The sequence below is a fragment of the Stylophora pistillata genome, chromosome 14, assembly GCF_964205215.1.
Source record: "Stylophora pistillata chromosome 14, jaStyPist1.2, whole genome shotgun sequence".
Classification (NCBI taxonomy): domain Eukaryota; kingdom Metazoa; phylum Cnidaria; class Anthozoa; order Scleractinia; family Pocilloporidae; genus Stylophora; species Stylophora pistillata.
In genome coordinates this window covers 1397501-1412884 of record NC_142532.1, presented here as the reverse complement: position 1 = coordinate 1412884, position 15384 = coordinate 1397501, and the positions used below count along the sequence as shown (strand labels likewise).

Genomic DNA, 15384 nt, shown 5'->3' with positions numbered 1-15384 from the left:
AAAAATTAAATAATCTATTTAGTACAACTATAGATCGCAAGTCTGTAATTTAACAGATATGAAAAAGTTAAGTCAGGCATGAAAAATCTATTAAAGAAAACTGTGCAGAGGAGGTATTTAAACTAAATTCGTGGAATAGAAGCCTCCTTTTTAAATAAATATAGGCTGCAGTTAGTTTGGTCCAAAAATAATGGAGGATAAAAGAGGTCATGGAGTCCTTTTCAAATATTATGGAGTACGATGTTTTCCTTTGAACGAACTTGCGAGTATTTGGTTCGGCTACGTTTATTTTGGAAAGTTTTAACTGTCGGCAGTAGATGCCATATTACACCAAAGGAATTAAAATGACGCGAAAATCTCGAGAAATGCGAATAGAACACAAAAAGCTGTGTCGACTGAAACGTGGACAATAAGCCTCCATTTTTAATAATTATAGGCTGCAGTTAGTTTGGTCGAAAAATAATGAAGGATAAAAGCATTTGATGAAAAAAGGTGTTCATAATGAGTGGAAATGGCAGAGTTGCATGTCATTTATTACACCAGATAGAACCGGAAGTGAACTTATGGCCAACGCCAGTTCATCTATGTTGCATGTCATTTATTACACCAGATAGAACCGGAAGTGAACTTATGGCCAACGCCAGTTCATCTATGTTGGAAATGTTATGATGCATTAGCTTTCAATAGGTCAAGAACAAGAATTAAATGTCTCTCGTCACTCAAAAGTGGTCGGGTCGTTTGAACATAAATTGGTTTCCCTGTCAATAGATACACCCACCCTGTTGTTGTGATCGGAGCTGGATAGTCATGGAGTTGAAAAAAGAAAATCCGGATAAATATTACAACTTTAATGAGGAAATTGGAAGGTAGAACATTTTACTCTTGTTGTTGAATATAGCCAATGCAGAGCTTGTGGGCAACCGGGTGGATGCGAATAACCAGTGAAAGTGATTAGTTTGTTTGTAACGGAGCGCCCTGTCCGCGCGCAACAGATTAATATAAGAGCTAGATTTGTAAGTTTTAGTATTTGAATATAGAAAGCTGCTTCCAAAGGTTTCATTGCATAACTTGGGGGGAAGATTAAGCATTGTACCTTGAAACTGGCCGTGTCGTGGAACGTGTGAAAAGGTACTTGCACATCGATCAGAACGTTCACTCAAATAATGTCTAGACTTGACAGTAGTGAGGTACATCTCTGAGTCACTGGAAATGTCTCATGCTGCGCGCTTATTGTTTAAATTTTCGGCTGATTTCACGACTTTCGTCGAGCTAACAATTCTCAATTTCTTTTCAGTATCATCTACCTAAGCTTACTTGTCATATTGAAGTTATAAGAAGAACGTACATTACTAACTTTTCAAAATTTCTCTTTATCTCTCTGTCATGTTTGGTGTTCATGTTGTTATCGAAGTGAGTGTCAGTTTTAACATTTTACTACAGAAAGAGAATATTCCGCAATGAATCACAGATAAATTACGAGATTTTTCCCTCGTTATTCAGCACACTGTTTTATTATACCATTCAAAACAAAAAAGGTATTTTTCTGACCCCAAGCAAAGGTCATGACAATGGTGTTATTCTTAAAATTCTATTCATTTGCTTCCAAAACTGGAAGCACTTAACGAGTTTGAATGACGAGTAAAGACAAGTGTTTGACTCCCTACAACAAATGATGTTGTTAGTCACTTAAAACTCGCCCGTGACACCTAATGAACGGCAGACTACTCCACACATCTGCTATCTACTTAGGTTAAAATTTTAAAAGTGGTTTGAAATTCAGTCTCAACGCAGCCTTATCAGGGTGGAAAGTATTCCAGAAAATTCGAGGAAAGTCATATTTTCGACGAGAACTTTTGTTAATAGTAACTTGAACTGAAATTTATTGTTGACTTCGGGAATTATAAAAGGGATAGTTTTCATTCTTTTACGCACAGAGCGTCAGCAATAACTCACTGAATAGGTGCTGTTAAATTCTTTGAATGCTCCTGGGGTATTTACTCGGCCAGATATTTTTCGCCGCTGTTTTCCGATCTTTTTTTTCGAAAACTGATCAAATCCGTCCTCATCAATCACTTCAGTGTACATGAAAGGTTATGAACAAATAGCTACCAACAAATACCGCTCACACGTTATCAGGCAACGTAGTTATGTTACATAGGATGATACAAATGCCAATTTTTGTTCTTGTTGTTTTGTTTTGTTCGTTTTTTTAAAGCACACGGGTATTGTTGTCCTTGTTTTGAATGGTTCATAAAAGATTTAGTAAGACTTGTTAAAGAAGAGAAAATCTCACATTCCATTAACCCAGCTGTTTCTTTATATGGGGCGGTCTTCTCAGGAACTCGCAATATATCATGCATTGTACCTCCGGACGTCCCACTTAAACAAACTGCCCCACTCCATTACCATACGTATTCGGTTACTTAAAGTTGATGTTGAAAATTATGCAAGGTATTAACTCCTTATTTCTATCAAAGCAGCTTGGAGCAAAAATAGTTTTAACCCGATCTTATATGGGGGGTCTGTTGGTAGGGGAAAATTTAGCTTACCCCATGATACAGCGCAGGTAATTCGCGCACTGCGTTCTCTTCAACATTTCATTATTGACCAAATGTCAAATGCACAACATGGGTATTAGAAGGATTTGCGTAGCCCTGGAGATTAAAGATGGCTTGGTTTTTCACACTTTGAAGTGAGTAACTTTGTCATGCTAGTGTGCGGGATAAGTTAACTTTTTCTTCTATCCATTGATAGAGGTAAATACGCCGTTGTCAAAAATTGCTCAGATAATAAAACGAGGAAACAATTAGTTGCCAAGCTGATCAAGTACGATGCTGACACCGAGAAGAACACAAAACAAGAATTCGAGATAATGGCGACTCTCAAACATGACAAGCTGCTGACGGTTCGAGATGGATTCATCGTCCAAAAATATGTAGTTATCGTAATGGATAGGTGGGTGCCATTTACCAACCATATAATGAGCATAACACCACTAGCTGTCCCAGTTTGATTTGAAGTATGAATCCCGTGGGCCACTATTGAATAACCGCTTGTTACGAAAGCCTTCCATCGCCGCCAGGGGATTGTCACAGATTAACTTGATGGACGAACGCACTGACTAAGAATTTATCAAGGGAGATCTCTTACCTCAGCGTCTTAGGGACGTACCAAGATGTTTAACTGTTATAAATTATGTCTATGTCATGCTGGGGGAATGGGGCCAGTCAGGTGCCCCTGTTGATTTCTTGACTACTCCCATATCTTATGACTTTGTCAATGCGCGCGAGATGAATGCGTTCTTTTTTTTGTTCATAGGATCGAAGGAAAAGAGGTACTCGAATTCCTGGCAGAAAAAACTACGGCAAGTGAAGAGGATGCATCACTTGTCATTGCTCAGCTTGTTGAGGCTCTTACTTATCTGCACAAGCAAAACATCGTTCATCTGGATATCAGGGTGAGAAAGTAGACTGAAATACAATTTCGGTAACGACCTCAGACAACGGAGAAAAGGAGAAACTCTTTTGGCTCACTAACTTATTAAACGCGTCCATCTGATTCTGTTAATTCTACTGAAGCATTTTCTTTATTTTTTTTATTTCAAATCAAACAGCCGGCAAACCTTTTTATGTCAAGAGACTTTAAACTGACTCTGATCGATTACGGGAACGCCAGGCAGATCCAGTCTCCCAACGGTCAATTCGTTGACGCAGTTGGAGTCACTGAGTTCACAGGTAAGAAATAATTTTCTAATATTGTTAGATACCTTAAAACTAGAGAATAAATCGTGGGAATAATTAATAGTAAACTTTCGATTTCCAGAAACGCAAGGTTCAACCTTGAGTGAAATAGAAACTTTATACCACAGAGTCATCATCAAACTTTTTCTTCTTTTCTAGCGCAAACCGCTGACGATTTCTAAACAGCGCTTTTTCTTCAAGGATAGAAATTTTTCTTCTTTCTCTGCTACTCTTAAAGCTCAAAACCCTCAAGCTTGCCCAGGAAAAAAAAACTGAGAATACAAGAAACTCTTCAACATTAATTTAGTTGCCTTATTGGTGCCTGATATTTTGACTTCAGCTCCAGAGGTACTTAACTTTGAGATGACCCATTGGGGAGCTGACATGTGGAGTGTGGGAGTACTCCTGTACATATTGTGAGTCAGCTTAAAATATAAAAAAACAACCAGAATTCACAGACGGCGATGCTGTTTTGATTTACTGACTGACCGATTTATAAAGGAAATTTAACTGAGTGGAGTATAATTTGGTCTGAAATTATACGTGCGATTTCATAATCAAACGAGGGTGCATCGCGAGTTTGATTTGAAATCACAAGTATGACAGCCTTATGTTTTAGTCTTCCCAGATATTGTATTGATCCAGCACTGAGTTGGTTTGAAAAAAGTTGTCTTTCATTTTCCGAAAAATTTGATCGAAAACTTTATACAAGCCTTGGTTGTCGTGTGTTAGTGGAGCTTTCTCACTGGTGTTAGTGGTGTGGGAATAAATATCATGGATTGTCTTATAGACTGACCAATCAATTGGTTGATTGACTGACTAATTGATCGATTTAGAAGTTAATTAATTGATTTAATGATTTACCTAACAGGTTGAGTGCTACCCTGCCGTTCACCATAGAGGACAGTGACGACGAAAATGCTGATGACAAAGTTGCTGCGAAAGTCAAATCAGTCGCATATGAAATGCCTGTCGGCTTGTTTCGCAACGCTACACAAGAAGCCGAAAATTTGATCAAGAAACTTCTTATTAGACAGCCTGAGTAAGTATCACATACTTAGTTTAAACCAGTCGTCAGTTCAATGGTAGATCGGATGCGAAATTACTGGATGACTCGAGAACACATGTTCTATCAGAGTTTTGTCTCATTTTAGGAGACGACCTTCAGCTTCATCCTGCCTGGATGATCCTTGGCTCTCGGTAAGACTCTAATATTGTTTTTCAACAGGTATAGTTGTAGAAATTCTGATAAAAAACGAAGAAGCTCAAGAAGTTAATCCCAACTATTTAGAACGATGCTTTTTCGCGTTATTGGGTCTCATTAGTTAGATTAAGCACCGCGAAAACGGCGAACGCTGAACGTCGGCTAGTTGTTTGTCGTTCCGTCCGCGAAGTTCGAGGTGGTTCGCACGTTACATCATGCCACCATGCTGGTGGAAGTAAAACAATAGATATCTCATTAGCTCCTTTTGTTCGTCTACCAGCATTTAAATTTGACCAGCACACGTCAACGGTGAGTGACAAATGAGCCTAGGTCTTCGCAGGGAAAACTTTCTTATATAGCGCGCCTTCGTGTTTAAGCTTCCCGAAGACACGGCAGAACAAATGTTCTCGGTCGCCATTCACTACGACTAGAAATAATAGATACAAAGAAGTAATGTATTTTCCGCTTGAATTTGAACTCTATTAGCTTTACAAGCAGTTCATATAGAAGTAAGATGATAAAAAAAAGCTTAGCTATAAAAGCAAGCGATCAAAATGTGGAAATAGTCGGTAAAAATGGGCTGCAAATACTCACATTTCCGCGTTCCCTACAAACGGCAAAAATGTCCTCCTCGAGTAGAAACGGCGGCCGGTAAACGGCAAATGTCAGGTCACGCGACCCTCTGCCGCTCGCGGGGAAAAAAATACGTGGTGCTTAATCTCTCCTTTGCTTAACAAGGTAATCTCCCGATCGCCAATATAAAAAAGTATGTGTCGTATTGATATTGATACTTTGTCTTTCTTAGCCCATCCTTACCCAGAAGAGAAAATCCTCCGAAATACCAGCTTCAAAATTTAAAGTCCTAAATGACCAACTGAAAGAGGCGGTGAGTGAGAAAAAAAAACCCCTTAATCATTAACCTCGTTTACTCCTACGATTGTGGAAAGGAGACGACGCTAAAATGTTCTCTATTCGAATAATTATAATTAAAAAAAAAAAAAACGTTGTTATGGTCAGTCAGGAGGTCTATTAGTTATCAGTCAGTGAGTCATTTGACGATGCGACAGTAAATAAATAGTCAGCCAGTAAACCAGCCAGCCAGTCATAAAATAAGTCAGTTATCCTCCCAGTCAGCTGGCCAACCACTGAGCCGGTCAGTCAGCCACACCCACCCACACAGTCAATCAGCTTGTCGGCCAGTCAGTCTGTCAAGTAATCAGTCAATATGTGAGCTATTCAGCCAATTATCAGCGTTTACCGAGAATCCGTGGCCACTAAATGGAACATTTGGTTTGCTTTATTTTAGGAAGAAGACGAACTGGTTGTTGCTTCGTGCGTTCTCCGCTCATTTGACGAAGATGTTTATGAGTCCCCTGAGGAGGAAGAGGAGGAAGAGGAGGAGGAGTAGAAATAAAAAAAAAAACTTCCTCCAAACCGATGTACAAAGCTGCCGTGACTCTCAAGAGGAAACCAAATGAGAGCAAATAGTAAGATATGAGATCTAAGATGAGACTGTCGTCTTTCTTAAAACGCTGGTTCTCGAAGGATGAGCGCTTTATAGGAGAAGGAAAGAGATGCGAGAGTAACAGACAAGACTCAGAAACACTTTTGTATATCTTAGTGGATTGGGAATAAAGTTTCTTTGACTCCCGACAGAGGAGAGATTTGGACTTCTAACCCTAAAACCTATGGGTGGAATAAAGAAAGTGTCTCTCCTTTTTGATGATTGTTCATTTACGGTTTAATTGGTGATGGTAAATCGTCCTCAACTTGCATAACTACTATTGATGAGCCCAAGTGGAGTGTAATATGATTAAGTTCTGGTGGGTGTCAGATCAAAGTCATGCAAACAGCGTTAACTGACGATGACCAAAATGAATGCCGACACAGGCATGCCATTGGGTTATTGACTACCTTGACTTTTTCTTAAATAAATCAGATATATCAATCAATGGTTCCTGGATTTTCTTAGGCATCAAATGGCCTGTTTTAACGAACTTGAAAAATTTTACCCTTTAGTGGATAATATGATCGCTTATTCGCACGTACCTGAGTAATTCGCTCCATTTGTCCAAAGTTCCAAGTCCACTCCTCTTTGTTACATATTGCCATCTACTTATTTTAGTCCTTTAATTGAATGGAACCAAACAGGTACATTTACACTGGGTTTTTACAATTAGTTCTGTACGAATTTATAAATCATCATCGTCATTATCATCATTGTCGTCATTAAAAGTTGAATTACAAATTCTCGCCCACAACTGACGCGTCTCCACTCTCCCGCGGTCTTACGGTAACGCGAGGTATGAATGGGAGACGATGAGTGTGAAATTGTGTTTTGGTGCAGCCTAAATTAACGTGATAATTTGGATATATCAACAAAGTTGAAATGGTAAATTGGCCACCGTAACGATTACAAAAGCTGACGTTTCGAGCGTTAGCCCTTCGTCGGAGCGAATAGAGGAATTGTGGGTTGTGTGTGCTTTAAAGGCAGAAAATGGAGCTACGTTATTGGTGGGAACATGGCAACGAGAAAAACAAGAATAAATTAGTGGAATGAAAAGCGTTCGTTGATCCCTGTGGGATTTAGACTGCCGGTTTGAAAGATGAGCTTTTGTTCAAGATTTTTACGGCTTACCGTGTTACCATTTTAATTTACCTAAGTGTAAGGAAAGACCGCAGATTGCCATATGTTGCTTAGAATGATTAGGTAAATTAAAATGCCTAGCGACTGGTTTCGATGTGTCCTTGTCATTCCTTTTTACGTCCCGAAAGTGTTCTCGGAATCGGACCACCTAGTCTTCTACCTGTTTCGCCGATGTATATCTTTTTGCAATAAGTGCAAGTTATGCAATTAAATTAACGTGAGCTTACCTCTTAAACTCTTTCATGGCCCTGAACTGCTATGGAAGATGCTTTCACAAAATCTTACGGAGAACTTGCTTCTACCTCTATCCGTGCTCGCAAAATTGTGCTAATCGTCGGTGTAAAAACCTGTGAAGCTCACGAGTGACGTAAAACAAAGAAAACAAAACATGATAAACAATAGCGTAGAGCAAAACAATACCTCGTGAAACAAAGAAAACCTCGTCAGGTTTTTACACCGAGGATGACCCCAAAATTGTGTCACTAACAAGGCGAGCCTGCTCAATAGAGGAGAAATGAGAAAATGAGCCTTTCGAGTAACCAGCCAGCGGTTCACTTAAAGAAGAAACCAACATGGCGGCCCAATCTGATCGAGAAAAACACAACATATGGTGAGCCAATCTTTTCTTATTTATCACTCTTTTGAACAAATTTTACTAAAATCCAGCCGAAATTTATCATGGTCTTTCTTAGCATGGTATCCGATTTCTTTTACCCAAACATGGGCGGAGTAGAGAGTCACATTTATCAGCTGGCTCAGTGTCTCATTCAACGAGGACACAAGGTAAGCTGAAATTCATCGTGTTTTGTTATCTGCAAAATTCCATCAGAAGAGAGATAAAAACAACCATTAGAAACCGTTCTTAAAAGACTAAATTTTAAGACTGAATTTATTCTCATTCAAATTTCCATTTCGTTTCAATCGTTATCGCAATACAATCATGGTTAGGGGATTCCCTGGCCATCGAAATTTTCTCTTACCTTGCCTGCTAGCATTTAACTTGATTCCTTCCATAAAAATAAGTTCAAGGAAGATTTTCGTGTTTCGATAAAATCTGTGATAAAATCGGACGTCAGCCACAGGCGGTTTACACTGACATACGAGTGTGAAAAGTATAAATTTTCACTTCAGGTCGTAGTTGTAACACATGCCTATGGCGACCGAAGTGGAATCCGTTATCTGACAAACTATCTCAAGGTATGCAACAGCTCCTTTGACATTTTTGTAAAATGATTTTTCTAAATCTTGATTTGGTGAAGTTGTTGTTTTTCGTCGTAATACCACACCAAGCCAAATGGAGTGTAAAAAATTCCAAGCAACATGCAAGCCAATCCACTTAAACATCAAGTGGCAACATTGGGATCAAAACATTGCACTTTCGTTAACTAAATGATGAACACATTGTTTACTTTCATGTTCTGTCTTCTTAAAGGTTTATTATTTACCTTTTGGTCCATTTCACAATCAGTCTTCATTGCCAACTTTGTACACAACAATTCCATTAATGAGATGTGTGTTTCTGCGGGAGAAGATAACTATAGTTCATGGACATTCTGTAAGTCATTGGTTTTATTAACATTATTGATATTTTATTAGTATTCTTATCATAATAGTTATCCTTCAAGTATTGGCTATTGGCAAGATTTGATACAAAAGGAAAATAAAAATTATGCGGCCAAAAGAGACAGGAGACATCAGGGCAAAAAATTCAGATATTTTCTCTCATTTTCAATCTCTCTATCTCATTTTATAACATAACCAAAGTAAGGCACGTGTTCTGATTGGTCAATTTAGCATCCCCCATTTGCCCATGGGTGTACGCTACTGACATGAGCAAAGGCATAGACTATTTTTCCTCGCGCGCTTGTTTTTTCTGGTCATGTAACATTTGTTAAATAAAAGGGAACTCTTTAGCTACAATGTATCAATGTTATGTTAAAAAACAAATGGTAAACACCACAGCGTACGCTATTGAATTATGGATGGACTTGGGAGGTTTGCTAAGCTCTCAAGAAGCTAGAGTCGCTCTCGGCTATCGCCTCAAGCGACTCTTATGCTTCTTTCGTGCTTAGCAACCTCCCGTGTGCATCCATAACTCAATAGTGTATGCTGTGATGTTTACCATTTGTTAATTCTCCAGTCTTTTTCTGTACCATCTGCCTTTCTGTAATTGTACCAAAGGTCAGTGTCAATGTATTTTCTGTCTCTTTTCTTTCCCAGGCTTTTTCTACTCTTTGTCATGATGCTCTTCTTCATGCCCGCACTATGGGACTTCGCACATTGTTCACTGACCATTCTCTGTTTGGTTTTGCGGATGCTAGCTCTATCATTACTAATAAGTTTTTACAGTTTTCCCTAGCAGACATTTATCATGTGATATGTGTATCACATACAAGGTTTGTAGTAACCTTAATTTTTTATAATTGCATCTCATTTATTTCATGATAAATGTTCTTTGACTTCAAATCATTTGTGTAAAATCAAAGCAATTTAAATTGTTTTTTACCAAGAGGTCACCACTTAGGAGGTGATGAAAAAATTGAATGAAACGTAGGTGGGCTACTTCAGATAATTAATGCTCTTAATTGCATCAAATATTTCTTATGATGAAGCAGAGTTGATCTCACAAGAGATTCTCATACGTTTGTTCTGCCAGGCCAGTTATTTTTCCTGTCTGGGGTATATATTGTGTTCATTTAAGCCCACATTAGCTGCTCTTTGTTAACCTTGAAGTTGTTTACCTCCCTAGTAAGGAGAACACTGTGTTGCGTGCATCAATGAAACCTGAGATGGTATCAGTGATTCCTAATGCTGTAGATGCCAATGTATTTGCACCTGATGTTTCAAAGAAGATCCCTGGGAAAAGTGAGCTGTTGAAATAAATGTTTTATCATTAATTGAAGTAAATTATTTTTTTATAAAGATAATTTAATAGAAAGTCAAACCTGTTTGAAGCAGTCACCCTTGGTAATTGCAGGTGATTGCTTAGTATAGGTTAACTGCTTAATACAGCTTCCACAGCATAGGGGTAATACTGAAAAAACAACAGAGAACATAATTTATGCCATAAATGATCACTCCATGTACAAAATTTTAAGGGGAAACAAATTCAGGGCTTAGCCAACCTACAGCTTAATACAGGGTTACTGCAATATGGTGCAGCTGAATACAGGTTTGACTGTAATATAATTATACCTTTTTTTGTTCAGTCACTATTGTGGTAGTCAGTCGGTTGGTGTATCGAAAAGGTATGGATTTGTTGGCTGGAATACTCCCCATCATGTGTGCCAATCATTCAGATGTCCAGTTTATTATTGGTAAGTCCACACTGAAGAAGATATTTTAAGGCTTTTTACCAGCTCAAGTTGATCTTTGTCAAATTGTTGTGTCATGATTATGCAACAACATATTATTACATAGTTGTCTTTGTGACAAGTTCTTGAGCACCTTCTGCACAGCTCTTAAAAATTGAAGTCTTTTCAATGAGAGATTGATGGAAATCAACTAAAGGACGTGAAAACTTGAATGAAGAAAATGTTTGGATTGATGTAATCAAGTATACTTATATTTTGTTCATATTGTTGTGTAGGTGGTGAAGGCCCAAAGAAAGCTCTCCTGGAGGATGTTTGTGAACAGTGTAAACTCCAAGAAAGAGTACAGTTTTTAGGAAAATTAAAACATGAGAAAGTTAGGGATGTAAGTTTATAACTTCACTTTCTACCATGGATTATAACATAACCAAAGTAAAGCGCGCGCTCTGATTGGTCAATTTAGCGTTCCCCATTTGCCCATGGGTGTACGCTGCTGACGTGAGCAAATGCAAAGACTATTTTTCTGCGCGCGCTTGTTTTTTCTGGTCGCGTAAGATTTGTTAAATAAATGGGAACTCTTTAGCTACAATGTATCAATGTTATGTTATAAAACAAATGGTAAACACCACACCGTACACTATTGAGTTATGGATGCACTTGGGAGGTTTGCTAAGCACTCAAGAAGCTAGAGTCGCTCGAGGCTGTCGCCTCGAGCGACTCTTACGCTTCTTTCATGCTTAGCAACCTCCCGCGTGCATCCATAACTCAATAGTGTACGCTGTGGTGTTTACCATTTGTTAAATGTTAAGAATTTTCCATCAAATTGTAGATGAAATTCAAGATTTTAGTACAGACCAAGTTCATGAGTGTTTCAAATTATTTCCAATTCCCTACTAGGTGCTTACTCAAGGTGATATATTTCTTAACACATCATTAACAGAAGCATTTTGCATTGCCATTGTTGAAGCAGCTAGTTGTGGGTGAGTTTTAAACAACAGCATTTTTCTTACTGATAACAGGTAACCCAGGCTCACTGTTTGTGTCATGTACTCATGGTTAAATAGAGAGAACATATGGGGCAAAGTTAAGGTCTGGAAATTTGCTTGAAAATGAAAATAAAAATCAATGAAACTTACCAGGTGGCAATTTGTTCTTGTCCTTACTATGTACACAAAGTTTCGGGAAAAATACTCTTCTTCACCTTTCCTTCATATTAAGGACAACAACAAATCACCACCTGGTAAGTTTCATTGATTTTTATTTCCATTTTCAAGCAAATTTTCAGACCTAAACTTTGCCCCAGTGTTCTCTCTATTTAACCATGTGTATGTGACACAAACAGTGAGCCTGGGTTACCTGTGGTCTGACAAGAGATTACAATGAATTTTTACTCCAGGCTCCAGGTTGTCAGTACCAGAGTGGGAGGGGTCCCTGAGGTACTACCTGATGACATGATAAAACTTGCTGAACCAAGCGTCAAATGTAAGTTTAATGTCCCTAAGAGTAAAGGAGTGCATGGAAAAAACCCTGAGTGACCTATGATGGACTGCTTCTTTCTCACTGGAAACTGTCTTGTATTCCCTCAAAAAAACACAAGGAGAATCTGATTTTGCATCTCAAGTCACTTGGAGCTTTTTGCCTCACCACAGCAAGTGTACTGTACATGTTAATCATGTGAAGAAATAATTTATTCAAAAAAAGATAAAGTATTTATTATAAACGTTACGGCTCCCAACTTCATTACTCATTAAGACCTGTCTCATAGATCTTTTTTGCCTCAATAGAGGGCTATACAGAAGAAGACTTAAAACTGTTTTTTATTGAACAAGGACAGCAATTTTACGAAAATAATCATGAATAGATATACCTCTAAAACATTACCATGGTAAAAAAGATTTAACCTGAGAAGCCATGGCAAATTTGTCTGAAAGTGGTCTGAACAATTACAGTTGACATGAATGTGATTATGTTAGGATGTAATTTGTAGATATACTAGTAAAAGCAGAAGTGAGATTTGTAATTACAGTTCAGTCCCGGTAGTGATAAATTAGTATCGATGATTATTATATGGCTGTGTCTCACAAGGACTGGGAACTACTGAATTCATGAATTTGATTGGCTGAAATCAATATTGAAAGCGGTCTAGATTTTCCCATCTAGACCAGTCTGGAAAAAAAAAGTATGTAAAGAATATAAAAAATTGGCATATAAGACACAGTCATATAATAAACATCTTATTAACCAAGCTAGGTCGGTCTGTACGGGAGAATGTTGACCTCGGTCGCTGGTACAGACCTCACTGCATTCGGTCTGTACTGGAGTGTCATGGAAGCTCGATTCCGCTGCTCTCTCGGGTCCAGTCTTTTCTCCGGTTCCCGAACAGGGGCTGGTAATCGAAACTATGCCGTTCCTTCCAGTGAATAATAGCTTGAATTGGACGAAGGAATTTTTGATTTAACAATGTTTTCAAATTCTTTACCAGTGTGAAAGCCTCTATGCACGAACTATTGATGGTGTGCCTGTTTTGGAAACATTGTGTTAGAGAAAATCGTGAAGCGTGAAAGCGAAAATTCAAAGGAGAAATTTGATGCTTATAACTGAACTTGTTTCTGTTCCAGAATGCTGTTAAACATATTGAATGTGTTCGAAGAGACCCGTTGAACCATCTGTACAAGAAATTATCTAACCAGCGAAGCTTTAAGTTGAAAAAATAGTATTTTTCAGGATGGTCTCAAGTTAAACGACCAACAAATTAATACTAATTACACTTAGATTAATAATTGTAACATACCGTATTTCAGCTCTGGTGGCAGCTCTGGAAAGCGCTCTACAAGCTGCTAGAAACAATACAATTGTGCCGCCAAACACAGCCCATGAACGAATCAGGACAATGTACACATGGCAGAATGTAGCTAGACGAACAGAAAGAGTAAGTTTACACTTTCTTTTAACTAATTTTCCTCAGTAACTGTAAAATTTAAAAGCTCTCCAATTTCCACGCGCTTTGCGCGGGAAAACTTAAAAAAAAGCAATAACGAGTGAGAGGCATTGTGGTTTTTACTGTCAGGCTACGTCATCCGTCAGTCTGGTTTCCATAGTTTCTTCTTCCATATTTGGGAAGTAAGCCTTGAGATTCACCCTCAGGTTTAACGGTATGTAAACTGCGTGATGCACAATGACATGGAAACACTTTATAGAGAGGAGAAACGAAACCTTTATAGCGACAACGATTTTCACGAGTGCCTCTACTCTCGATGAGGGTTTGTCAATCGATATTAGTTATTAATGGATAGTTTATTTGCCTTTTTGTTTTTCAATGTGTTAGGTCTATGACTTGGTTAGCGCCGCACCTCATGTTTCATTTGAAGAGCGACTCAAAAGGTAACACGCACAGCAGTTTCAAGCAATTATCAACCTAGCTTGTCATTTGAAAGCAAAAGTTTTTTAACTTTCTTGATTTATATTCCGGCAAGACTTTTTCAAGACTTTGCCATCAGGTACTTTTCTTCTCCTTTTGGATGTTCTTTTCATTTATTTTAGTCTCAATAGCATTTTATCGTTTTTAGATTATACCACTGCGGCCGTGTTGCAGGAAAAATTTTCTGCGTTTTAGCAGTTATTGATCTGTTTTTACTATGGCTTCTCGAATGGCTTTTTCCGAGAAAGGTAGGTGCATATAACGAAGCTTGATTTTATCGAAGGTATCCTTGAACCTGTCTGTTGTTCAGACTTGTGACTGTCACGTGAAGCTTGTGGTCCAGCTTTTTTGCACTCAACTCCACTTTCCTCAGTCCCCCGCTCTCAATCTGTTATAGTCTTAAGATTTAAGTGTAATTTAAAGACAGACCCTTTAGTAGATAAGGTTGTTTACTCTCATCGCCTGTTGTCCTGAAGCTCATTTTTTTCTGCTTCATTTTCAGAATATGGATATTGCGCCCTCTTGTAAAGAACAACAAGACAAATGGAATTCAAAAGACGAAATCATAACATCCGATGAAAGAGTGTCAGTGACCGGCAGAAAAACACAAATCGATTGTTCTCTCGTGAGATAACATTTTCAAAATGTACGGCCGGCATAGATCGAGGAGACAAACAAACGAGGCGAAACGACACGGTTAAAACTGCAAATAAAACAGCGGACGGAAACCTATAAACCTATAAACCGCCGTCCAGTTAGCCCAATGGATAATGCGCTGGACTGTTGTGCGGGAGATCGAGGGTTCGAGCCCCGGCCGGAGTAGTAGAGAAGAGTAGACATCTATAATTATACAAGATAGCCCCTTCAGTGTAGTAAACACTTGTATAAACGGGGGTCCTGTTACCCACCCATCCCACCCCAGGGGAGGACATCCATCACACAGTAATCTCGTGTGTGGGAAATTAACGTCTCCTGCCCCTAACCCTGCAGGAGACGGGACCTCCATTTATTCGACCCTATCCGAGAAGACCAGAGTATCTAATCATTCCTTGATGTTATAGAAA

General features: G+C 38.6%; 2 protein-coding genes across 3 annotated transcripts; both read left to right on the top strand.

Moving 5' to 3' along the window:
• Positions 1-710: 710 nt before the first annotated feature.
• LOC111338396 (death-associated protein kinase 2) lies at positions 711-6896 on the top strand. 2 transcript variants are annotated; one of them, XM_022944883.2, is made up of 9 exons: positions 711-866; positions 2755-2955; positions 3319-3457; positions 3614-3734; positions 4081-4156; positions 4612-4782; positions 4895-4940; positions 5750-5830; positions 6251-6896. In XM_022944883.2, the coding sequence occupies exons 1-9, from the start codon at positions 808-810 to the stop codon at positions 6350-6352; spliced, it is 996 nt and encodes a 331-aa protein (XP_022800618.1). In that variant the 5' UTR covers positions 711-807; the 3' UTR covers positions 6353-6896. The 2 variants fall into 2 exon arrangements, with proteins under 2 accessions (XP_022800618.1, XP_088601874.1); XM_088745748.1 differs by lacking the exon at positions 2755-2955 and having other exon boundaries at positions 748-866.
• Positions 6897-8108: 1212 nt separating this feature from the next.
• LOC111338381 (phosphatidylinositol N-acetylglucosaminyltransferase subunit A) lies at positions 8109-15091 on the top strand. Its single transcript, XM_022944865.2, has 14 exons — positions 8109-8201; positions 8284-8374; positions 8723-8788; positions 9024-9146; positions 9812-9987; positions 10341-10456; positions 10801-10908; positions 11181-11287; positions 11800-11882; positions 12299-12384; positions 13704-13831; positions 14228-14283; positions 14469-14568; positions 14823-15091. Exons 1-14 carry the CDS (start codon positions 8164-8166, stop codon positions 14952-14954), a joined length of 1410 nt encoding a protein of 469 aa, XP_022800600.1. The 5' UTR covers positions 8109-8163; the 3' UTR covers positions 14955-15091.
• Positions 15092-15384: the final 293 nt, after the last annotated feature.

Coding starts and splice junctions, on each gene's coding strand:
- LOC111338381 (XM_022944865.2), top strand. CDS start 8,164: ATGGCGGCCCAATCTGATCGAGAAAAACACAACATATG. Junction 10,909..11,180: donor AGATGTCCAGTTTATTATTG/GTAAGTCCACAC, acceptor ATTGTTGTGTAG/GTGGTGAAGGCCCAAAGAAA. Junction 12,385..13,703: donor TGCTGAACCAAGCGTCAAAT/GTAAGTTTAATG, acceptor ACCGTATTTCAG/CTCTGGTGGCAGCTCTGGAA.
- LOC111338396 (XM_022944883.2), top strand. CDS start 808: ATGGAGTTGAAAAAAGAAAATCCGGATAAATATTACAACTTTAATGAG. Junction 3,458..3,613: donor TCGTTCATCTGGATATCAGG/GTGAGAAAGTAG, acceptor CAAATCAAACAG/CCGGCAAACCTTTTTATGTC. Junction 3,735..4,080: donor TGGAGTCACTGAGTTCACAG/GTAAGAAATAAT, acceptor TTTTGACTTCAG/CTCCAGAGGTACTTAACTTT.